We start from the raw sequence: 26,267 nt of genomic DNA on the forward strand, positions 1-26,267 counted from the left end.
GGTCCCTCCCAGCTTCTTGTGCACCTCCTCACTGGCAGAGTATGGGAAGCTGAAAAGTCCTTGACTTAGTGTAAGCACTGCTTAGCAACAACTAAAACATCGGTGTGTTATCAACTTTGTTCTCATCCTAAATCCAAAACACAGCACTGTACCAGCTACTGGGAAGAAAATTAACTCTATTCCAGCTGAAACCAGGGCACTACTTCAAGTATAATATTTTAAAATCAGCTTTAAAAAGCTAATGTATTAATTAAAAAGCCATTATAAACTTAGGAAAAGACTAATATAGTTATTTCTATGTGTTAACACAATCATAGATAGGAAGAAATAGTGTGTATTGCACTTGACAAGAGGCAATATGATTATGTAGTTTCTCTCTGAAATCGTGTTGTAACAGGATTTTTTTCATAATATTGTTTAGCAGGACCTGCAGAAGTAGTATCTTGCATGAAAATACTTACATCCTGAAATATTCACATAGTGGAGTTCTCACAAAATCAACAGGCAGAAAGCCTCTGGGGAGGAAACAGGTCCTCATGGACTTGAGGAAAAAAGAGAAAGGTGAACAGAAGATAGCTATATAGGCTCAAATACTACCATTGACATTTAACACTCATTTTAAATTTATACCGAAGCCATGAAGTTGGATCCAGTAAATAATTTAAACTGTAGTGCAGAATACGTAGACTTGAAGTACCATCCAGAGCCCTCTAAAATCACCAAACACTGGAGGATGCTGACTGCCAGACTGTAGTGTTTGGCTGAAGAGGGTTTTTAACCTGTTTCTCCCTGGTATGTTAGTGCCTTCCTTGGGGTCTCAGGATGATACATTCCTTCATTAGGAGCCAAATCTCTGAATCTTGTCCTGCATGTTGGCTCCTCACCCCTTCCTTTTAAAGAACTGTGACCGCTGCTTACTTTCCTGTTCAAAGCCTTCTTTTTCAAGGTGACTTTCTGATAGGAATCTCCTCCTTTCTGAGGAATCTCCTTCTCTGTAGGATGGTCTAGTCGTTCATCAGTCTTTGAAGCAGTATGAAATCCTGGTTAATTCTATTGTCCGCCTGATGGTTCAAAGCCCCATCTGTCACCTCTTTAGCCATCTGGTTAGGCAGTCCCTTTTGGAAGCTCTCCATGATTCAGAAGGATGCAAGGAGAGCCAAAACGAGGCAAGCATGTCTTTGTTGTGGTTAGGGTCACTTAACTGGGGGAGAACTGAGTCCTGGTTTCTGCTTTTCTTTCTTTCTCTCAAAACCTATTATTATTTTTAATGCAAATGGGTGAAATGGTACCACTTCCTGCTAGAAAGTTCAGGTGAGAGGAGACCCTCGGTTTTAAGGGTCCCGTTATTAAATACTTAAAGCTTGCATATGTTCTGCAGGGAGTTTCATTACTTAAAGCTTTGACTTTCACTAGGCGGATGAGAGGAAATCTAAATCCTTTTTTAAGATGCAGTCCCTAGTTCTTTGAACTGTGTTCAATGCAGTAAATCTTGTCTGACGTATCTTGAGTTGCACTGACAGTGCATCTGAGGCAGGAATTACTTGTAACTCTTTAGATGGTTAGATATCCTATTTATCACCTATAATGGAAGATTAATAGAAGGACAAGAAATGCTGACAAAATGAAAGATTTAGTATGCTTTTGCTAATGTTGTTTGCTTTCGGGTCTCTTACAAATTCTGATCACGTTTGCAGAAATCAAGAGAAAGCTTTACCTGGACCATTATGAAATTCCACTGGTGTGGTGCAACATTTTGAAAATGTTTTTTCCTCTAGTCAGATAAAGGCAGCTGACTGTATAGCATAATGGAAGGGCAGGAGCGACAGGGAAAAGGTATACAAATTGATTACATTCGGTACGGAGAATTAATGTGCTTCATTAACGCTGTGTTTAAATGGAGAGGAAGACCAATTTGTCATTTAGATTACTTTATGATTTAACAGTGGAAAGAATAGAAATGAGATTAAAAAAAAAAAAAAGCCTGCAAAATAAAAACAAGGGAAACATGGCATGCTGTAACCTATCACAGGGTGAACATATTTAGTGAATTTAACTTCTTTTTTCCAAGTGATAAATTATGCAGGAGCAGAGTTTGATTTTTTTTGGTTTCTGTTTATGAATGAGTGAATTATTTGCTGTGAGTTGTTCATAAAGTTGTTTGCTTTAATTTTAGGTTCTAACTACCTAAAAGCACTGTAAGCCCTTTATAAATTGGCAGAAAGAGAAAATGACTTTTTGTGGACAGAACAGTTTTCTTAAGATTATCAGACAGTAACGACAGCAGTTTTGTGTATCCTTTTGCAAACGTGTGGAATTGGTTCCTTTTGGTCCAATGAAGATCACTTAGGAGCTCGTGGTACTTCATGCTGGCAGCTAATAATCCTCACAGCCAAAAATCAAAGCCAGGGATTCAGCTGGTCCAACATTTTCCAGCTATGCTGCTTCTCCCTGACTAAGCTCCCTTTAGTAATAGTGAGGTATAGCAATGAGATGTACCCACTGAAGAGGGTAAGAATTTATCTTTGCATAACCATTATGAGTCCAGGGATGCTTTCCAGTGAAGGTCAAGATTTTAACTGCCTTTTCAATCATTTCTCACCAAAAATAGTATTTTAGGAATAAGCGTTATCTTTCTCGAGCATATTTATATGGAGAAGATATTTGCCCCTTTTATTAGGGAGATTTGTTAAAAGTTCGAAAGCATTTCTGTTCTACAGGTATACTTCCATCCGCAGGAAAATGACAGTATGGGTATTGGGCATCTGCATTAGTTTATTATCATGCTCTAGTTCACAGTGCATAGCAATTGCATCACAGGGGCAGTAAACATGTCACAGTCACAAGGCAGTAGCTCCTCCTGATTTTGTCAGTGAAGGGGTCTCCATTAGTGCTTTAGTTCAGATAAGGAGCCTGCTTTTGAAGCACATCTGATCACCTTTACTTTTACCATGATCTAGACCACACTGAGTTCTCCAACTATATTCTCTTTGAGTGAAAGTAAACTGAAAGACGTATTCCTGGTCCAACCTCAAATCAGTATCAAATCAAGGCAACCCCCACCAAGATGTCCCTGGTGTAGATATCGCGTTTTTAGCACTAGCTGGTTTCTTTTAACAGATTTGCTACACTTTCACTGCAATGCTTGTTAACATAGACATAGCTGTATAGCACCCAGGAATATTAGAGAACAATACAGTTTTTACATAATTATGTCATTTATAGCCCTTAAATATTACCATACATCATTATCAGTATGCCCATGCCCCCATATACACTTCCATTTTTGAAAGCCTCAGAGGCATTCCCCTAGGTTGTACATTTGTTAATGAGGGTAAAATTTGACCTCGTATATTTTCAAGGAATTCTCTAAAAGCTATCTGCACTACGTCACTGTAGCTAAACGCTTTGTCTATCTGTAATGGCCAAAAATCCTTGAAAATTTTATTAGGTACTGAGATGCAGTGCCAATCCCAAATATGGGATCCACTGAAAGAGTTCTGGTGGTGCAGAATTACTACCAACTCTTTTCTACCAGTACTGTTCCTAATGACAAGGCTCTGATGTAGCTCGAAGCACAAGCAGGGACATGCTAATCCATTCTTACCCTTAATCACCTTCCTTTGACAATAGCCGTCTATGGAAATCAGCTGTACAGATACTGTCATAGAGGAGCGCTTGCCAACTGGGTAAGGGTAGAGCACTAAGTTTCACAATGCACACAAGACTCCTGCAGAATAAGTGCATTTTATACTTCACTGCAGTGGCGTAGAAATTGGCCTATTTTCTTAATTACCAACGGGTAAAGTGGATTAGTGAAAGACAGGTTAGGATAACTGCTGTTTTTCCAATGAGAGTTGAGATTAGCAGCTATTCTCTTTAATGAGGGTAAAATCGTTACCTTGCATGTGATGGAAAAGCTACAAACCTGTTGGAATCTATCTGTATCTCTTGCAATAAGCAGCTCAGATGGTGACTAACCATCTAGATTGTAATTTTGGTTGCTGTGATTTTGCCAAACTAAACCACTGTCGGGAAAACCTGAACATTTTCCATGTGAACTCCTTGCTTCACACTGATTTTAGTTGACCTTTTAAACTGAGATTATGTAAGAAATTTGTTTGTATGGGGAAAAAAAAAATCTTAATTTGATGAGAAGTGAAGGACAGTCATCCAGGATAGCTCTTGCTGTTTTTCTGAAAATCAGCCTAAATCCAATTACCATATGAATGTCTACAAACTGTAGCCATCTTGTTTCATACTTCCCTTCCTGCCTCCTAACTTTTGCAGTGAACAGGACCAGGGGAAACAAGGGAAAACAGTTCATAGTCATGGAATTAAAGACACTGCAACAATACCAAATTCTGAAGATGCCTCACTTCTGAGTGCTTAGTTTAGCAGCATCGCTTGATTTTAATCCAATAAGAAATTTCTCTCATTTTTATATATATAGTGTCAATATGCCCTTCAGTGAAGTACGTGGAATACCTCAAACTGCTAGCAACTTTACTTACTGCTTTTGCATAGTCATTATGCAAAAGTACGAAGTTTAGTATGTCACATACAGTTTCTCAGTGAAGCATTACATTATTATTAGGTTCTCAGCATCATTTGGATGTGCCTTGAATGCAATGAATATTTTGAACAAAAAGAAATACTGAAAAATAATTCTAAAATGTCCACAGTAAACTTCTTTAACTTTTCATTTTTACATTCATCTTTCTCTAAACATTTTCTAAATTGAACTATTCTGTTTCTGTTTGAGAACTGGGTTTTATGTAGGGACCATACAAGAAATCTGCAACAGTTTTTATATGAATTATGCAAAATCTTTCAAAAAGACTAATTTTGTTTTCAGTTTAACATTTTTTATTTTTTTCCTGAAAAGTGTTTTTTCTTTTTACTGATTTATTGCATTCTAAGTGAATCTGCTATTTAAGAACATCCTTTAAAGAATTATTGTGGATTTTCATCTGATATATGCACAGTGTTGGCATGAATTTCTCTGTTTGCTAGTTCTGTGTGCTGAAGGTTGTAGAAACAATTCTGTGCTAGAGAAATATGTGCTGGGTAGTTAAAAAACTCGTATATAAAGCAAAATCTTAAGCATAAGAATGACTGCACTGTTAGAGTATTATTTCATAAAGCTGCACAGTGTGCTTTCTTTAAAGAAAAATAAATATTCTGTGCTCTCAATGTGTAGGGAGATGTCTGTAGGTGTATATTAGACACACAGAAAATTTTGTATATCTGAATCAGAAGATCATCTAATAGCTCGTATATGCTGTGTTGTCTGGTGTGCACAAGATTTATAGAGCAAAGTCTCCTCTGGAGCCTGGTACTCATCTTTTCCCATAGACAAGCAAGGTCCTGTTCATAGGCAGGAATCTTAAAGCACTAAGCTGTCAAACTTACAAAAAAAAAAAAAAAAAGCAGGCTCAATTTATGACTATAAAGGGATTCTAACTAAAAGGATTTGGTCAAATAGCTGACTTCCTTCCCTCCCCTCCGTTTCCACATAGTCAAAAGTATTGCTCTATAATGAAGGCCATTTATCTACTGAAGGACTAGAAAGTTGAGAAAAGCTGAGTATGTAAATTCTGTAGGTATGTCTGAACAGCTGAAACTGCAGCTATTAACCATGATCAGTGCTGTACTACAATTTGTATATAAATCAGTATAGATTTAGCAATTTTTTTTTTTTTTTTTGCTTTATAGTGGAGAGTGGTTTTTTTTCATTCAACTCATTTCTAAAGTATGTAAGCAAATTTTACTCTCAGGATAAGGTCAGCCCTGTAAAGAGTCAGTCTGATGGGTGAAAATTTTGAACAGTTGTGGTCATGTAAAAATAGGAAACTAGAATGGAAGTTCTCTAACTCCAACTTGGTTTAGATACTACTCAGATAAGTCTATGCTTTGTATCCCTACCTCAGTTCTGTTTGCACAACATACTTTTCAAAAACATTGTTTACAATTTATTTTCTATAATTTGTGATAATTATAATGTACATGATAGGTAAATACAGCAAAGGGCAAAGACGCACAAAATTCTGATTCGGTACTCATGACTAAGCAAGATATTACAAGTTATCTGGCCCAAGCCTTTAAAAGATATTTAAGCAGTTAGCCAACAGTCTGTTTCAATAGCTGTCAGGCACCCACATATCTTTAAAGACTGTGATTGTGCGTTTAGGTAGCACAAATTTCTTTTAAGCTAATTTCTTCTGGCTAAACAAATAATGAAGAGCTAAATTGCACCAAAGAGCATTCAAGCTAATGAAAACCATGCCTTTGGTTATTTTCTCTGGACTTTAATTCCATTTGAAGTTTGTTTTTATTCTCATTACGTATTTCATGGTTAGAAAGCTAGAAGAGGCCATTATTTACTTGGAGCTTCTGTATAATCTGGGTTCTTAATGTCACCTTGTTATTTATATGTTTAGCTTGTAACTTCTGTACAACAAAAGCACAAATAGAACGTATAATTCATATAGCGTTTTTCTGTAAAAGTATTTCTACTGAAGAATACTTCTATTCATTTCAAATTTGCAATGTCACTTTATTTGAAGATCCCAGTGGAGTTTTAAACTTGCATTTTAGCTCTTAAAATAATTTTAAACAATTCTGGCAGTAGTAGAAAAAAGGCTCTTGGGTACTTAGCTTAGTTGTCTAATTTCTAAATAGTTTAAATGCTAAGCCTCTAAAATAAATTATGTATAGCTTGAATTTAAATGAACAAAGAATACTAGTTTTCCTTTGGGAAATAACTTTAATTTAAAAAGAGAATGATGTTTCTTATGTAACTCTCAGCTGGGAATGCATTTGTTAGCAACATAGCTATTTGGTGTTTTGAAAATTTAGTTCTGTTTAAGCTACAGGCTCAACAAGAAGTCAGTACACAGACAATTTCCATGTAAGAACTAAGCCACTGATGCACCTAGCTTGGCTGGGTTTGTAAAGAAAAGACTGTAAATTGAGTTCTTGTAAAATGTGTCTCACAAAAAATGAATGTGTGCAAGATAGAAGTTGTGGTATTTTCTTTTCCCCTCTACTCCCATGGGGTATAAAATGCTGATTAGTGTACGGGCACCACTGTAGACACTGAAAACCTGGCTTTTGAGTACTAGGTTCCCAGAGCCTCATTTTTTTGGCTGGGTTGTTTGGGTTTTTTTTTTGTCTCATGCTATATTTCTAGCAAAGCAGCTTTGTTCTGCTTTCCCATTGTTGTAGATTCATTTTCTCATGGCTCTAGGCTACACCATGGAAGAATAGTGAAGCTGCTGGTTTTGATCCATAGATCTTTCGCTTAGACATTGAAATCTCCTCCTCCTCCTGCTTGTAGACTTGGCAGCCTCAGTGCTCTGCTGTAGCCAGTCTTCCACAGGGTGTCTTTGCCAGGCTGCCTCCTGACGTACGCCAGGCGCTCCTGTGCTATGAAGGTCGCCCTTCTTCCCTAACCTGGCTGGTAGGGCACAACCTCACCGCAGTGCCCTCCCCAGCCTTTTTCCTACCCCAGGAGCAGTGTGGCCAGAGTTTTCTGCATAGAGGGGTGAGTTATTCCTCAGACGTGTTCATTCCTCATCCTCTGCACGCACATATGTGAGGGTGCCTTTCCTAAGTACTAAGTTTCTAAGCTCTAAGTTTTGTTTGCGTAACACCAGGATCTGTGGTGTTGTTGCTACTTCTCTATTTTGAAATAACATTTCTCAGGCTTCAGCTTTTTTTTTTTTTCTTTTTGTCTTTACATGCCAGTTTGACTCTTAGGGCATTCATTAGGGCTTGGGTGCTTTTTTCTGGGGTGGGGATGGGAGGGAGTTACTCTTCATTGAGGTGAACCTCCTACACTTCAGGTGTTTGGTTAAGCCTTCTGCTCACCGTAGAGCTTCCTCTGCCCTCACAGAGACGCTTGCCAATAAAGCTGTCATTGGTTTCGATGAGTGACTGTTTTCCTGGTATGATCAGGAGTCTGTCTGGAAGAGGGAAAGATCACCAAGACATTTGGACATGTCACAGAAGAAAACCATCAGATTGTGATGTTAGGACACTGATCATTTTATGCAAAACCACAACATGAAAAGCTCTGTATCCCATTACAAGGTAACAACAGCTCTGGGACCAACCCCTACCTTAGGATCTGCTTACAGCTGTAGTTTTTGGTTTCCCAGATAACGCAGCTGTCTGCTTCAAAGGGACAGCGAAGAATGAAAAAGAGGAAGGACCAGGACTTTTTAACACCTGCCTCCTAAAAAGTATGTGCACATGTGTATACGCCATATGCATTACTCCAGAGTACTCAAAACTGTTCTCTAGTGCTTTTAACTGTGTAACTCCAAAGAGGTATCCTAGGAACTTTTTGTACTTTTCATACTGGATATTTTCAGCTTGGGGTTAGATTCTGCTAACTTTGAGTATTTTATTGGCATTACTTACAGACCAAAAACTATACAGCTCTTAGAAAGAGCACTGGTATTTGTCTTAAAGGTTTGCCCTGCATAAAAGGGAAAAAGTGTTTTTTCTATTGATTCACCTTCAGACCACGTAGCAAATTCAAAGAGAAATAACTAAGTGAAGAGAAATTACTAAGTCACGAAGGGAACAAGGAATATGTTGCTGGGCCTCAATCCGAAAGGTCATATACTTGGCATCTTATGAATGTCAAGTCTGAAAACGAAAAAGCGGTGTAAATAAACCAGTGCCTTTGCGTTGCTGGTTGGCAAGTTCCCTCACTAGCTCTTGCTGTCCTTCCTGTCAGGATCTGTCACTGTGAGGGAGATGATGAAAGTCCCCTCATCACACCATGTCGCTGCACAGGGACCCTGCGCTTTGTTCATCAGGCCTGCCTGCACCAGTGGATTAAGAGCTCAGACACGCGCTGTTGTGAACTCTGCAAGTACGACTTTATAATGGAGACCAAGCTCAAACCTCTTCGGAAGGTATGGTGCTTTTGAATTTAATTACACTCAAGCGTCAAATGGCCAGAACGGCTGCACAAAATACTGGCACAATTAAAGAAACATCTGCCTGTCCAAAATGGCTTTGTATTTGCTGTTGTTAAATCAGTCCCAGTGATTTTATTTCTACATTTAAGTTAGTTAATTTACAGCAGCAGAGGATTTTGACTAAAGACTCTCTTTCACCACACATGCAATATAAATGCACAAATAATAGGTTTTTGTATTTAGAATTTTTATCTTCAGCTTTTTGTTATTGGCTGATCTGCTTATTTTTAAGCCACAAAGAAACCTTACTCATCATGTTTTGCTCCTGAATAACACAGGCCAGTTCACCCAGTAATTTTTGCATTGAGCCCATAACTTCTGGTTGAGACTGATGTTTATACCAATGTGGAGAAAGCAATTACAAAGTAACACACTCAATCAATTTAGCTGCATCTGTTCTAACTGTTACACTTGTGGACAAATTAATCACTCGCACATTAAGATTAGTTAATGGAATCTAAACTACAGGGCGACCTTGCATCCTGAAAGTCAAATGTATGTTATCTGCGCTCATCTGTTTTCCAGGATAAATCAATGTAATGGTACACAGATTGTCAGTATAGGGAAGGTGAAGAGTTTGTTAAACATATGTGGGTTTTGTTTTCCTTGGAGTGAATCATTTCTCCTCTGATTTTTCTCTAAAAATGCTCTCATCCTTTCTGGGTTTTGTTGCATCTGTCAAGATTGAGTCAATCTAGAACAGGGCCAGTTTTGATTTAAAATAAATTTCAATGTGAGAGCCCTTGAAAAACATGTAGAAACTGTTAGCTTATAACTAGTGTATGCATATGTAATAGTGTTTTGATGGCAAAAGACATTTTGTTTGTGTCAGTTTTGCACAGGGAGCAGTTCAGAGAAAGGGGAGCAAATGAAATTCCTTCTCATTTCCCATCCAGAGAAATTATCTAGTAAGTGCCTGATGATAAACCACTTTTAAAGAGAGGATTAGGATTGATTTCGCAAGCAAAGCTCGTGATAGGAAAGGACACAGTTCTCAAGTGCTAGGTAGATCTTGCCAGGTAGACTGGAAATTGAAACAGATGTAAATAAAAAACTGATGGCTAAAAACTTAATTATATTGACTTAGGTTTTAGTAATTGCAGATAAATTTTAGCTAATGTGACAGGAAGGAGATAATTGTATAAAATCCTCTGCCTGTAGCATACCTTTTGGGGTTTTTTTCTGTATATGTGTTTCTATTTTCAACACAAATTGCTTTAACCTTCCATCTAACAAATATACTTACAACAGCCACTTTTTCCAAGAGAATATACAGATATCCATATTTTTAACAAAAGCCTCTTCCTGATTGCGTTAGATAATAGAGCATCTTTAAAAAACTGGAAATAAAATTTATAGCATCCAAGGGGAAAAGGAGTGAAAAATGTGCATAACTGTTGATATCAGAAGTAGGACACTGTGTGTGTCTCGTTGTGTTTTAACCTCAGCTGGCAACTGAGCACCACACAGCCGCTCGCTCACTCCCCACCCCGCCGCGGGGTGCGGGAGAGAATTGGAAGAGTAAAAGTGAGGAAAAACTCGTGGGTTGAGATAAAAACAGTTTAATAATTGAAATAAAATAATAATAATAATAATAACAACAACAACAACAATAAATATACAGAGCAAGTTATGCATGATGCAATTGCTCACCACCCACCGACCGATGCCCAGCCAGTCCCCGAGCAGCGGCCCCCCCGGCCAGCTTTCCCCAGTTTATGTACTGAGCATGACGACACATGGTATGGAATGTCCCTTGGGCCAGTTTGGGTCAGCTGTCCTGGCTCTGCCCCCTCCCAACTTCTTGTGCACCTCCAGCCTTCTCAGTCGGTAGAGCATGGGAAGCTGAAAAGTCCTTGACTAGTGTAAGCACTGCTCAGCAACAACTAAAACATCGGTGCGTTATCAACTTTGTTCTCATCCTAAATCCAAAACACAGCACTGTACCAGCTACTAGGAAGGAAATTAACTCTGTCCCAGCTGAAACCAGGACACTTGTCATTGCTGCCCCCCGCCCCCCTTTTTTTGTTAAAGAAATTAATGGAATACTGACAGAGTGGTAATGTAATTCCTGGAGGTCTGTCACTTCTTAATTGAATGATTACCACCTTATTTATCTTATCATTGGTTCTCAGGTGAGGTTTTGATTTCTGACATAGCAAAGATGAGCTGCTTCTTTCAGACAGGATATTTTTGTTTCTGCTCAAAGCAATAGTCAAATGTAATTTATCTGCCTGACAGTAAATGCTGGCAGCGTTATCCCCTTCAAATGCATTGCTAACAAATATTTGTCTGTATAGTATGGACCCAGCATCTAATTACAGATCCTTTCTTATAATTTACACCCATTTCAGAAACCCAAACTTGGAAACATTTTTCAAAGTTTCCAAAGTTTTCAAGTTAAAACCAGTTATCCTTGTTGCATTTATAGCATTCAACTGTGACACCCTTCATATGTTATATTAAACTAAATATATCCTGCCTAAGTGTATGCACTATCATCGCCATTGTTCACAAATTTATGAAACACTAAACGGTTTAGGAGAAGTTGTTTTGTAAGCCAAGCATTTTGAGAGCTGTAGCAAAGACAAGGTAAGGGAGGAAAGAGTGATCATTAAGAGGCCTGCTGGGTAAGTACAGCTGACTGGTAACTTTTCACCCAAAACATCTTGTATAAAAATCACTGAAAGTGCTGTTTTGTCAAAAGCCATGTATTTTGCAAAAGTGGAAAGTTCCAAGTTTCTGGCCATCTCCAGAAGATGCCATTTCCATGGCCATTAGACCTGGATTTGAAGTGGCATTCTACAAGTGAAAGGGTCACATCTCTCAACCAGTTTTGATTTTTAATCTCTACTTTAGTCATGATGTGAGATTCTATAGTTTGGTTCTTGACTATGCATTGCTTCATTATTATGAATTTTATCATAATACCTTTGTAACATTCCAACCACTGGTCTCCTGAAGGGAAAAATTACAGACCACAGAATTTAATTACAGGTATCTATACTTTTGTTTTTGCAGTATCACAAAAGCAGAATTTAAATATAAAACAAACTATTTGACTCACCTGGTAAATTACTACCTTTATTCATGCCTCAGCCTTTCATGCACCCTCAATGTTTCCTAACAGTTTTTTATCAAACTCTAGGATTTTATAGCAAAATGGTGTTTGAATATCATGTCATACAGCTGTTAGCACCCATAAGTGACAATGTGCAGCATACTAAGTTAACATAAATCAGGATACCTCTATTAAATCAATAGGCTTGTGCCAATATGCAAGTTATTTAATTACAGAATCTCTGAAAGCACCAGACATCAAATAAAACTTAATCATTTTTGTGAGTCTTTGCATTGAAGTAATCCTTTTAAGCATTGATCAACAGTCATTGCAAGTGTTTCATATATTTGAGCAGGTCTAATTACTTGGCTAAATATAAATTTAGAGATTAAATATTAAGCATTGCTTAGTGTGTCTTTTATTTCTCGTGGTCTCTGTTATGTCTATCTGTGGTTATAAATAATACAGTTGCATTTGTAGCTTTACCTTTCAGCATTTGCAATCCATAATGCAGAATTTCTCATTTATAAAGTGACTTTATTTATTATGGAAGGAATTAGAAAGAGGCAAGAAGCTTGTGTGATTTCCTTGTTGAGCTCTCTCAGGTAATAGCTCGTCCTGAGAAAATCACTTCTTCTTTAAAAAGGATGTAATCCTGGTAAAGTAGCACCTGCATTTCATATCTCTTGAATTTGGTGTTTAAAGCATAGTAGAAACAGGAACTGAATGAAAATACTGTGAGTATGAAATGGATTAAAGTGTCAAATTAAAAGGCGCTTAAAATGCAGAAATGTCTTCAAATGGAAATTTGTCCACAGTGTCTCGCTATACTTCAAAATACTTTTCATGTTTAAATTTTGCTGTCCATTTCAGACGTCTGGTATCTGAGGAGATGTTTTACTTTGATGCATTATCCCAACAGATTATTCTGTGGTGTCGGATATGTCTATTTTCTCCCTGATTTTGTTTTATCTTTGAAATGATTTACAAATAATGTCTTATTTATGTGAGGCGTAAGCAATATTGCACATTGTTACCATGTAGTTACTCTTGGTCATTAAGGAAGACCAAGTTGATTTTTTGTTTAGGAAAGCATTATGTACCAGTTGAGGTTGATTTTCTTTCTGATTGAAAGGGTATCTGAATTTCTCCCTTTTAAAAATAGAGGATCGGGAGTGTTCTTTTAGAACAGAGTGATAAGTTTCTGTTAAATTAAACAGAAGCAAAGCCAGTCTTGAAATACTGATAATGAAAGGAACTTGATCTTTTTGTTTGTTTTGAATGTGTACATATATCTTCTAAGCGTTTACTCCTCTTGTATCCTGTATTTGTTTATATATTGATAAATAGCACTTCTAAATCTGAGGTGCATCTGTCTGGGTTTTACACCTTTGAACTCTGTGGAACTTCTCATGTACCCAGCTGCTGTCATTAGAGGAGAAAGAAGGAATGCTGTCTCTTCGCTTGGTATCATTTATTTTATAAATAACCAGATTGTAATAAATGTAATAACCAGATAAAATGTCCATGCCAGCTTTAACTCCCATACAGGATTCAAAGGTTTAAGTCCCAGTTGGAGATACGTGGTTCATGACTGCCCAGAGCAGGGTATTTAGGTCCTGGAGAGAAGTTACGGAACTGGCTAGCTCAAATTTCCATACAAAGCAAAACCCAGTTCAAGCATATCAGTGCCCCTTTGTGGTCGGGTTAGTGATTAACTGGTTAAATCAGTTCGGGGAAGATTTCAACTGTTCGGTATGATGCTGATTTAACTATTGGATCAAAAGCAAATATTTAGTTTTACGATAGTAGGTTAAAGATACTCTGTTTGCAACAAGACCATCGGATCAGTAGGAGCTGCATAACCAATTAAGATGTAGGGTTTGAGCCAACAGACAACTTGTGGGTAACGCCCAGCTGTAAGGCAGAGAAATCAGCAATTCCACAGGCTCCTTTAAAAAAAAAAAAAGTGAATCACCTATGGAAGCAACAGGAGAAAATCAGAATGCTGCTTTGAGAGCCATGATAGACAAAAGGGAAGTCTAAAGTGAATCTTTAAGTCCCATTTCTCTCCCAGACTTAATGTTTCACTCTGGAGCAGGGACACATCTGCTTCTGCTCCCCCTGTCGGAGTTAAAACTGCATAGGGTGCCTCTTTTTACAAAACAGTCATCACCTGCACTACTCTAAATCCAGTTGTTAGAGCTCTTAGCTAATGTGTGAGAGCGCCAGATTCAGCTCCCTTCTCTCTGCTCAACGCAGTCCTATAAAAAGAGTAAATCTTAAAAAATATGACTGCCTGGGGGAATTCATTCATAACTGGATGCTTTGTGGATAAATCTTTTTTTGATAAAATCTTGTAGCACGCATGATAAATTCAGTGACAGCAAAATATGTTAAGGGTGTTGATTTATTTTTGGTTCAATGCTAGCTGGATAATTCGTATTTACATTCCTTATTTAAGAATATGGCAATCACTGCCAAAAGTGATATAGCCTCTTTGTGAAATCCTACTATGAAATCAAAAGTGGTCGCCATTAGAAACCACTTCTCCCACCACAGTAGGCTCTCAGAACCAGAAGTGACCTGCAGAGTCTCCCAGGAAAAAGAAGGAACTTGAGCACTCATTACCGTATTGCTTGCTGTTTACTTCTTATTGCCCTGTGCTGTGAAGCATGAACCATCTGGCTTTTTCATCAGTTTTCTAATAAGGCTCATGATAAGAAGTGATAGCTAATATTGCACAGGTCAGGTAACATTGACTTGCTGTGGGATTAGTTCCCTTTTAACCCAATTTGGTGAATACTTTGCAGTCCTTAACATAGAAGAAGATCTTACATTTCCTTTTGATTTCTGGTGCAGCTACACAGCATCATCAAGGCAACCTGCTCCAGTGTTTTCTTTCTTCCCGTAAACTGTCTCAAAACATCTCTAGCCTCAAATAATTTATTGTAATATGTGGGGTCAGAGACTTCACCAGTATGCACAAAGGCACAAAGCTATTACTTTCTTATTGGCTGTCATGTCATTATAGAGAATAACTTTGTGCTCAAGGGAGAATGTGTATATTAAAGCTTTTAAAGTAAAAATAATTCTATAGCATTTGTATCCTATTGTGATGCCTCGAGGATGCAAGGGACTACTTTGTTCAGACAGTTGTATTCCTGATTTTTGAGAGAGAGTAATAGAGCATTACTGCTAATATATCTGTGTATAGATAGCATGTTGTAGCTTGCAGAGTAATGTTGTCTTGCATTTTGTGCCATAACAAGACTAATAGATCTTAGCTTTCTCGTAGCGGTAGAATTTGGGTTAGCTTTCCATCTCCATATTTCTTTCTCTTCCATTCAACACAGCTTTTATTCACACAGCTGTTCCAGTTCCCACGGAATTCTGACAAGATATTCTGACCTCTTGTGCTTCACAGCTTGAAACCATCATAACATACCCTTAGGCTTGCAAAAAGCTGTCTTACTATGATACTTTGCTGGGACACCCCCATGTGCAGCATCCTTCCTGGAGGTGGAACAAGATGTTTTTATTGTCATTGCTTTGAACTTGCATTCTTTTAAGAAGCAAACAAAACTCTCATACCAGAAAATGAAATGAAAACTGTTTCCTCTTCTAATTAGCTGCTAGTAACCCAATTTGCTACTTCTGCTGCTTGGTAGCATTTACAAAAGCAAAGGGAATTCAGGAGATTGTCCAGCACTGGGTATTAGCGGTGTTATCCACTATTGCACAGAACCATGAACATGAGCCCTGGGAGGTACAAATCCTTCTGTGCTTTCTGAAGCTGAAATAAACAGTTTGGTCTAAGCTGTTTTACAGATGCAACTTGCATCAAAAGGTTTCACTTCCATTTTACTTAGAGGGTCCTACCCCATCCTGCAGTTCATCAGCCTCTCACTTATTTTTTAAGAACTTGGGGTCTCCTTTTCAGTTTTTTGTTTCAGCCCTTTCAGTGTTCCGTTTTACAACTTGGCCTCATCAATAGTTATAACAGAGGAGGGGCTGGGTAGCTGAAGCATTGAAAATAATTAAGAGAATCTCTTGATACTAGCTTTACAACTAAAGAAACATACAATTTTACAGTGGTTATTTGCCTCAAATTTATTTTGCCTAGGACCTGTTGATGTGAGAATGATCTGAACTGGGTTTTAGTTCACAGATTGATGCTCGCTTGTTGGTAGAACGCACGCAAAAAATGGCTTCTCTTGAACATAGCGATGTTCTGTTGAACATAGCAATATGGTACTTGATTTAAATTATGATCAAATGGGATAATTATCAGTTTATTCAGTATATTTTATAATTTTTAGTGTTAATTTGATTTTATTCCTGTAGCATTTTATTAAAATTACTTGGAAAAAAATAAACTTTTCCTCCAGGAATTACTCGGATCTTTATTCATCTGATCCAATTTGTATGTGGCAAAATTGGAATGTATGGCATTTGTTGGAGGTCTTTCAGAATGAATAGCTTCCCTCAGCTCTTTGCCAGAGCACTAGGCTGTAGTTTTATGTTAATTACTGTAGTCTTTCCTCAGCACAAATTTCCTCTATTTCATTTTTATTTAATTGGATCAAGAGTTTCTCTTGTGGGAAAATTTAAGACAGAGAATGTAACTGCAGCTATTCATTGGGAATTCAGTATTTCTGCTGAAGTCATGTTTATAGATAATGAAGCACGTCAGCTGCTTTTTTTAATCTTGGTTACGTGGCAATTCAGACATATGCGTATATACTGTATATATAGTTGCAAAAATAAGATACGTCTAGATATGTTTAAACAACAATGTATTTAAAAATACCAGTGGTTTGGTATACAAGGACATTTAAACCAAGCCACATCTCTGTAATGATTCAGACTGATTTGGTTAAGGGAAACTCAGAAGACGAGTTACATTTTCTATACAATGTAGGTCAGTTGCTCTTACAACTTCAGGAAGAAAATAATAACCATATAAAAAGAATTAATGTTTAGGTTCACTTGTACTATTCATTTAGTGGGTGATGGGGGGGGAAGAATTGGTAAGAGCATCTTTGATCTATAAAAGTGAAGGATAGAAAATGGGATAAAAAGACACACAAGATGTTCTTGAGGTTCATCCAACAGTATCAAATGGCTGCTCTTCATTCAGTGACTTTCAGATATGGCTGCTTTCCATTTCCAGTCAACTGTACTCCTTTTCTCGCAAGACTCCTTAGCATGCGAAGGTACCTTTGTACTCTTCCTTCCTCCGCTTGCTGCTATACTTCTTTCCACTCCTGTTACGACACGTGATGCTGAAGGGCCTTGGGCTGTAGGGATGCAATACACACTTCTGTAGGCCAGGTTGCACAGCAAGTTCTCCAGGTAAATGGCTTTAGGTTTTTATTCTGTAAGATACAAATTAGACCTCTAAGGAATTTTACATATTGGAAAGAGTGTTTAAATTACTAATGTATCAAATGGGAGAATCAGGGACATGATCAGCAAACAAAAAAGACCAAGCACATTTAGTACAAGGCAGTAATGAGAATTTTCACGCTTGCACTGGTCTAAGAGAAGGCAAACTTAGGTGAAAAGTATTTTCTATTCCATCCATTCCATCCATTGGAAGACGGAATAACTAATATTCTGTTGTAACTCCTGGAGAAGACACTGTACATCATTTATAACTACAGCTAAATAAACAGAAAGTATATTTGTTGATTTAGCTTTTCAGGTGTCACCAGTTTTATTTCATCAGCTCAAATTTCAAAATGCATGCTTCAAGATACTTCTCAGCAGGTTAGACAATTTGATTTCGAGGAAATTAAGCAATGTGGTGAATACTGAAGAGCAGGTGATTCAGGTAAAGACTCTAACAAAACGTGATCGTATATTATAACTATGTCTTAGGTGCCTAAGGGAACAGTTCCTCAGAGAAATTTCACTTTAATTGGACAGGACTAAAGAGAGGCATACAAGACTATGTAATGGCATGTTGATCTCCAGCATGTTGCTATATCTCTCTCACCTTTCTCTCTAATTTCTCTCCTTTTCCTATTTCAACCGTGCTATCCCAGCCTTCTGTCCACATCCATCACATTATTTAAAACCAAAATACACTCAGATGTGCAAAGGGAGCCCTTGCTACTTGTTGTTCAAAGACAGAGGGTCTGGCACAGACTGTTGGGAGATGGTTTGTTATGGCTGCTGTAGTGGAGGAAGGACTCATGGTTGCTTTGACCCCGGCACAATCCGTCTCAAATCCAGCATGGAGCATGCGTCCTGGCTGCTCTTGTATTGCCCATGGAGTACATACCACAAAATGCAGCACCCCCACCTGCTTTGACTGGAAAACAAGATCTCAGCTTAACTGGCCTTGCAGCAAAATTATGATCTGTGCTTTGTGGTATGGTAGTTAGATGGATTGATTCTTTTTTTTATGGGGTTTTTTTTTGTGTCTAAGTTATTGTTGTTTGAGAGCTGGACTGTGATTTAAAGGCATTTGCTACTTAGCGACTGGAGGAAAATGTCATGCCTTCAATTAGGTGTGCTGCTCTTTCAGAATGACAGAGTGGGCAGAGGCAGGAGATGACTAGCTGCAAAGAGAATAAAAGTGACACACAAACTAGATCCTTTCGATAGATAGAATGATTGTAGAAATACTGTAGGGAGAGCAGGTAACAGTAGCATCTGCTTCTGTTCTTGACTAACCGTGATAAAAGTTAGTGGAGACATAGATTCTACGCCTTTTTTCCTTGCTTCTTTATGGGTTGCCCACATGTAGCTTGTTTTTTGATTTTTGAGTAATAAAGGCGTATGCCCAGGCACCTAAAGTAAATATTTTCTAGAGTTCTAGATGTGTGCCTCTTGTTCTTAGTACCAGACATGCCCCATAGTTTTGCATTATGGTGATAGTTCACTCCTGACCAGTGGTTTAATGTTTCACCTGCAGTTTATCTGTCAGGATTATCTTTTTAGATAAGGTAGCTGAAGCATACTGTGCTAGGAGATAATGATCCTTTTCTTAAATGGCTTATAAGGCAAGAAAAGAAACAGCAATTGTAAAAGAGAAACTCATGATAGTACTGAAGGCTGAACATGTAGACCTCTATTGAACAAAGAATTGGTTAATGTTGTTTCATCATTCAAAGAGGATGTTTGGAAAGTAAACACTTTGTAGAGTACTTTTGCGTTCTATATATTGATGTAAAATAATTTCTAGCAGATGGGAGCTAGGAAGAAGCTCCCAATATGGAGAGATTATGCTATAATTACTTGCCACGGGGTTTCTTGCATGTTTCTCTGAAGCATCTGGTGTTGGCCTCTGTCCGAGACAGAGCATTGGATGAGAGGGACATGAGGTCTGGCTATTCCTGTATTTCCAAAGCATAACATTTTTTTGTTTAGTCTGTGTTGGGATGATTAGGATGCAGGTACTGAAGTTCTTCTAGTTGGTGAATGACAAGTATTCTCAATAGTACTTCTAGATTGCAAAAACAGCTACTTCATTTTAGAAATTATCTTCTCAAATTACTTAATACCCCTATTTTATACTTTTTAAGGGTCTGCTAATTGATGACATACACAGCTAAAAACTGCATAATTTTGTGAAGAGTGCATACTGATTGTATCACTCAAGTCCAGCTCTTTTAACTGTCACTTAAAAGAGAAATACAGCGCTGTCTTGATTTTGATAAAACCGAATTATTAGTTCTTTGCGGATGATAATCTTAAGGTGTTTATCAAAGTGAGATTTTTCATTCAAAGGTGAGGTGTTTTATTCAAAGTGAGTAGGGAAGTGATCGCGCCCCTGTACTTGGCACTGGTGAGGCCGCACCTCGAATACTGTGTTCAGTTTTGAACCACTCACTACAAGAAGGACGTTGAGGTGCTGGAGCGTGTCCAGAGAAGGGCAACGAGGCTGGTGAGGGGTCTGGAGAACAAGTCTTATGAGGAGCGGCTGAGGGAACTGGGGTTGTTTAGCCTGGAGAAAAGGAGGCTGAGGGGAGACCTCATCGCTCTCTACAACTACCTGAAAGGAGGTGGTAGTGAGGTGGGTGTCGGTCTCTTCTCCCAAGTAACTAGCGATAGGTCAAGAGGAAATGGCCTCAAGTTGCGCCAGGGGAGGTTTAGATTGGACGTGAGGAAAAATGTCTTTACTGAAAGAGTGGTTAAACATTGGAACAGGCTGCCCAGGGAAGTGGTTGAGTCACCATCCCTGGAAGTATTGAAAAGACGTGTACATACGGCACTTAGGGACATGGTTTAGTGGGCATGGTGGTGTTGGGTCGATGGTTGGACTCGATGATCTTAGAGGTCTTTTCCAACCTTAATGATTCTATGATTCTATGATTATGTAGTTCTTTTATTACTCTAGGCATGCATATCACATAAAAGTGAATTAAAGTGTGTTTTTCTTTAGAAATGCACCCATTTCTGGTTCAGTTTTAAACTTTTAATAGGTGTTTTAAATGCACCACATTCATTCATTTGAATTCCAACCAGGTTTGTTTAGTGTCACCTAGGGACAGAAATAGATTTGAGGTAAACTTCAGACAGGTTTGCCAGAGAAGGATTTGTACCAGCTCATCTAATGAGCTAACGAGTTCAAGGTAAGGTTGTGAATAGATATGGCCATATGATGCACCATACGACATGGGATTTTTTTTAAATTTATTTTATTTTTGTGTTCAGTGGCTAATGTAGCAGGAGTCTAATTCTGGTCTTCTATTCTTGATCCTTACAAGAGTTCCTTCTCTGGGATGTATCTTTTGACAAAAGGCAATGACAAATATGTTTTCTGTGTTTTCTGTGAACCTGCTCAGTTCTTCCTCTCTGAACGTGCTCTGGATGCGTTTGGGGAAAAAAATGCGGAGAAGGTGTTTTCATGGCCCAAACCCTTCTCTTTTCAGCCATCAAACCTGGCACGTTCTGTTGGACTGTATGAGGGGCACTTCTCATCTTGGAGCAGAATGCAGCGAGGCATACCTTGTCCTTCTTTAAGATGCAGTCCCTCAGGCACAGGCTGTAACCACGTGTTGTTTAGATGGCACAGAGTGGCCCAGAATGCTTTTATTCAAATCACAAGGTTTGAAGTCTCATCTCTCATCAACATTTCAAATCTGCACTATTTGAGTGCAGTGAACAAATAGGAGGCTATTCTGTTCTCCCGACATGTGTGGAGACCTGTTGTCCTTTATTGCTATTATTTCTTCTTCCTCCACCCACTGCACAAATTCCATTCCTGCAAATGACGGTTGCAGCTGCTTTCCGCCAGCTGGTAGGTTGATAGCAGTGAACAGTTTGCTGTGGAGCCTGAGCCAATTAGTACTGCAACAAGTGACCAGAAAACCCTCCCTAAACCACAGAAAATAAATAACTCTGAGCTACATGTCCAGACTACTGACATATCTTCACTGCTCGGCTCACTTCATCATACACTGCTCCAGTTCTTAAGAGCTTTTTTCAAAAGTGCTGGCTAGATCCTTCAGGCCTGGTTTGAGATAAGAAAGAAGTTTTTCTGTGTATTTGTAATCTGTGTGCAGAGTGCAGTTTCTACAACAGCCCCTAGTAAATAATTTTAGCCTTCATTTTGCAGGCATGATTATTTCAAGATAGAGGTTGGCTCAAAGTCTTTCTTTAGATTGTAGAAAGAATTCAGAAAACGTTGCATGATGACTTTAGCTCTAGGTGAGAGCAGAAGGAAGTCCTTCCAGCTGTGGGTGCTGTTTACATTACATTAAATCTCCATCCTTTATTGGATGCAAGGGGGAACATTGTCACTGAGGATGAGGAAAAGGCTGAGGTACTCAATGCCTTCTTTGCCTCAGTCTTTAACAGGCAGACCAGTTATCCTCAGGGTACTCGGCCCCCCGAGCTGGAAGACGGGGACGGCGAGCAGGATGAAACCCCCGTAATCCAAGAGGAAGCAGTCAATGACCTGCTACGCCACCTGGACACTCACAAGTCTATGGGGCCGGATGGGATCCACCCGAGAGTGCTGAGGGAGCTGGCGGAGGTGCTCGCCAAGCCGCTCTCCATCATTTATCAGCAGTCCTGGTTAATGGGGGAGGTCCCGGATGACTGGAGGCTTGCCAATGTGACGCCCATCCACAAGAAGGGCCAGAAGGAGGATCCGGGGAACTACAGGCCTGTCAGCCTGACCTCGGTGCCGGGGAGGATTATGGAGCGGTTCATCTTGAGGGCGCTCACAAGGCATGAGCGGGACAACCAGGGGACCAGGCCCAGCCAGCACGGATTCATGAGAGGCAGGTCCTGCTTGACCAACCTGATCTCCTTCTATGACCAGGTGACCCGCCTAGTGGATGAGGGAAAGGCTGTGGATGTGGTCTACCTGAACTTCAGCAAGGCCTTTGACACCGTCTCCCACAGCATTCTCCTAGAGAAGCTGGCGGCTCACGGCTTAGACAGGTGGACTCTGCGCTGGGTCAAAAACTGGCTGGACGGCCGGGCCCAGAGAGTTGTGGTGAATACATCCAGTTGGCGACCGGTCACGAGCGGTGTTCCCCAGGGCTCAGTACTGGGGCCGGTCTTGTTTAATATCTTTATTGATGATCTGGATGAGGGGATTGAGTGCACCCTCAGTAAGTTTGCAGACGACACCAAATTGGGTGGGAGTGTTGATCTGCTCGAGGGTAGGAAGGCTCTGCAGAGGGACCTGGACAGGCTGGATCGATGGGCCCAGGCCAACTGTATGAGGTTCAACAAGGACAAGTGCCAGGTCCTGCACTTTGGCCACAACAACCCCATGCAGCGCTACAGGCTTGGGGAAGAGTGGCTAGAAAGCTGCCTATCGGAAAAGGACCTGGGGGTGCTGGTTGACAGCCGGCTGAACGTGAGCCGGCAGTGTGCCCAGGCGGCCAAGAAGGCCAATGGCATCCTGGCCTGTATCAGAAATAGTGTGGCCAGCAGGAGTAGGGAAGTGATCGTGCCCCTGGACTCGGCCCTGGTGAGGCCGCACCTCGAATACTGTGTTCAGTTTTGAACCACTCACTACAAGAAGGACGTTGAGGTGCTGGAGCGTGTCCAGAGAAGGGCAACGAGGCTGGTGAGGGGTCTGGAGAACAAGTCTTATGAGGAGCGGCTGAGGGAACTGGGGTTGTTTAGCCTGGAGAAAAGGAGGCTGAGGGGAGACCTCATCGCTCTCTACAACTACCTGAAAGGAGGTGGTAGTGAGGTGGGTGTTGGTCTTTTCTCCGAAGTAACAAGTGATAGGACGAGAGGAAATGGCCTCAAGTTGTGGCAGGGGAGGTTTAGATTGGGCATGAGGAAAAATGTCTTTACTGAAAGAGTGGTGAAACATTGGAACAGGCTGCCCAGGGAAGTGGTGGAGTCCCCATCCCTGGAGGTATTTAAAAGACGTGTAGATGAGGGGCTTAGGGACATGGTTTAGTGGGCATGGTGGTGTTGGGTTGACGGTTGGACTCGATGATCTTAGAGGTCTTTTCCAACCTTAATGATTCTATGATTCTATGATTCTATGATTCACTGTCATTTTTTTGCTAAATGATGGATGGGGAGAAAAATGTCAGAACAGGAAAAATATTTAATATTAGCAACGTCATGCCCATACCAGATTCCCCTGTCAGGCCTCCTTACATGCAATTTTTAAAAATAGGGTTCCTGAAATACCCGGGAGTTAAAAGTTCAAGCATTCATAGCATGTTGCAAAGCAGCCCATTAACTTCACCTTCAATTTGGCATCCTCAGTGATGAGCCCCTGCAGGAGAGAGACCTTCGGTTGTAAAGGTGTGAATCTGCAAGCCTGCAGTAGATATGGAGTTGCTTCAGGAAATCTGAGTAGACAAAATTTTGTGGCCAATGTGACAGAAGATTACCGCTAGCAGGAGGCAACATGCAGACACAAAATGGTGGAAGGGGCAGGCAGACAGTAAATCTACAACCTGAAGGTGGGGAAAAGGAACACAAGCAGCAAAGTTTGCAGAGTGCAATTCTGTGGTGTGGTACCAGCTTTTGTGTGAGCAGTGTGAAGCTTTTGATTCTGCATTGGGCCATCATGAAACCGCTTTGCAGAAAGCTTAATGTGTGTGAGGGAATTAAAATTGCAGATTTACTTCTGTCTATAAGAAGAGAGGCTGTATTGGGATCTCTAGGATATGAAGCAGCACCCTCACATCTGCAAACAAATTGTTTTCGGAGTATATTAGAAAATATCCATATTTATTTTTTGCATATTGACTAACCAAGCTTTTATTAGAAGTGACATGCAGAGAGGCAAATTTTGGTCTTTTAAGATAAATATCAGGGATTTTCTCAGACTATGTTACAGGAAAGGGAAGTGGTTGGCTACATATGATTTAGATGTTCCCTAGTGAGTAGGCTATTAATATTTTTTTCTCTTTTTTTTATTTTTTTTCTTTCCCCAGAAGACTCATGACTACATTTTGTAATTGCAAGAGTGGGTTATGAAATCAGTAACCATTCCCTTTAAGTTTCAGAGTGAGATACCCATTAAGAAACAAAACCAAAACATGAGGTAGGAACCTAGAACAGGGTACAGTTTTACAGTTGCCACTTTCAAGATTATTACAAACTTCTCTGGCAGTAAAGCATAGGAATTCAGGCTAAGGTGCACGTCGTGTTTTAGAAGTAGCTGTAAGTAGTAGTTGGGGTGGGAGGAGTGTTTCTGATCACGTTTGCAATCCAGCTTTTTTCCTTTGACAGTTCATTCTGGCTTCTTGGTAGGAACCTCTGAAGCAGGTAGACAATCTCCTACCACCCTCCAGTGGTTTGCAGAGCACAGTGCGAGTGTAATGTTCAGAAAGCTTATTCAGAAAATAAGAAGGGGGCTAGGGATATTTCAAGCTTTCTTCTCGGGATACATATTGTTGCATTGTGGATTTGTTTGGTGACTTGTGTAAAAGGTCTTGTGGTTGTTAGATGTTACAAAGTGTTTTAGCACACCTGTGGAGCATAATGATATTTATGCGATTGCTTGCATTTGCAGGACATTAACCCATCTGCATCCGTGATGATTTCCAGTTTGTGATTCTATTGCTGCCAGGATTAAGGAATCTGTGGATGGTGACAATTGGATGTCCAACAGTGAAGGGGTGCTTTGGAGGAGACTGGGCAAAAACTACAGTGTTTGTCCATCAATTTAGTGACTCAATAATGTGCAAGTCATTATAAATGTCTCCTCTGGCTGTTACAGTCTTCCATTTCTTTCTCTCCTTCCAGTCTCTAGAGCACCTTAGGAGTATTAACATATAAGTTTCCAAGGAAAATTGCATCTGGGCACTTTTGTGTTATTTTTCTGTTCTTGGTGGCATCTGATACTCTGTTCATGGCATGTCACAGTGTCATCAACCTGATGGTTGTACATTTTTCCAGATCACTGATGAAGATAATAAAATGTGATGCAATTTATTTTTATCTTGCCATCATGAATGTAGAGAGCCATGAGAACTGCAGAAGCTTCAAAATACAGCAGGGGTGAATTTATCAGTGGCTAAGGAGGCATTGATGCACTGTGTGACATGGTAGCACCTGCCAAACTTAACCCACCCAACTTTAGGCTATCTCGAGTCCTGGACTATAAAGCACAAGTGAAAGGGGCTGATGCTTTCACTGCTCAATATATTGTTGTCTCATAGCCTTTGCTATGGATTTGCAAGCAGTTTTTATTTCACATAACTGTGCTTTTATCCAAGCAAGTCTGTGCTAACATTAACAGTTAAATTTTCAATTTAAGCCTATTGCAAAAATCCTAAAGTAGTGAATTGCACTTTCCTACTCCAGGACAACTTAAATTGCTGGCTTATCTACTAACATCACTCGTCTAGTAGAGAGTGGCAGTAGTCACATAGTACTCTCTGTTCAGCCAAGCTAAAATAGGTGAGTAGGACAGGAAAATTACCTCAGCTACCACAGGGATCACCAGGAGTAGAGCACAAAGTTTAATTGAATTTTCCCTTCTGAGCTCAGCCCATCATGACTGGAGTTGAGAGGAGAACTGGGACTGCAGCTAGGGCAGGGCAAAACAGAAGCACAGCTTTGCGAGGCACTAAGAGCTGTAAAGTGCTCCCAAGTACTCTGATCCCCCTGCATCTGTCTGTGTGAGCAGGAGTCTCTCCTTGGTCCTCGGTCCTTTCTTGTATCCGAACTGGGAGTACGAGGTGCTCTGCACAGTGTTCCAGTTCCATAACCACCCATGCCCTGGTGGCCTCTCCCGGTCTCCTGCCAGCCAGCTT

The 26,267-nt window shown here is 39.8% G+C and overlaps 1 protein-coding gene across 2 annotated transcripts in view; it reads left to right on the plus strand.

Annotated features, from left to right (window-relative positions):
• The window catches only part of MARCHF1 (membrane associated ring-CH-type finger 1), a 255,753-nt gene that overhangs the window by 218,559 nt on the left and 10,927 nt on the right, over positions 1–26,267 (plus strand). For both annotated transcript variants that reach the window (XM_076336580.1, XM_076336581.1), the window contains one exon: positions 8,750–8,930. In XM_076336580.1, the coding sequence (XP_076192695.1) occupies positions 8,750–8,930 (181 nt within the window). The remainder of the gene's footprint in view (positions 1–8,749; positions 8,931–26,267) is intronic.

The sequence above is a fragment of the Aptenodytes patagonicus genome, chromosome 4 (assembly GCF_965638725.1).
Source record: "Aptenodytes patagonicus chromosome 4, bAptPat1.pri.cur, whole genome shotgun sequence".
Classification (NCBI taxonomy): domain Eukaryota; kingdom Metazoa; phylum Chordata; class Aves; order Sphenisciformes; family Spheniscidae; genus Aptenodytes; species Aptenodytes patagonicus.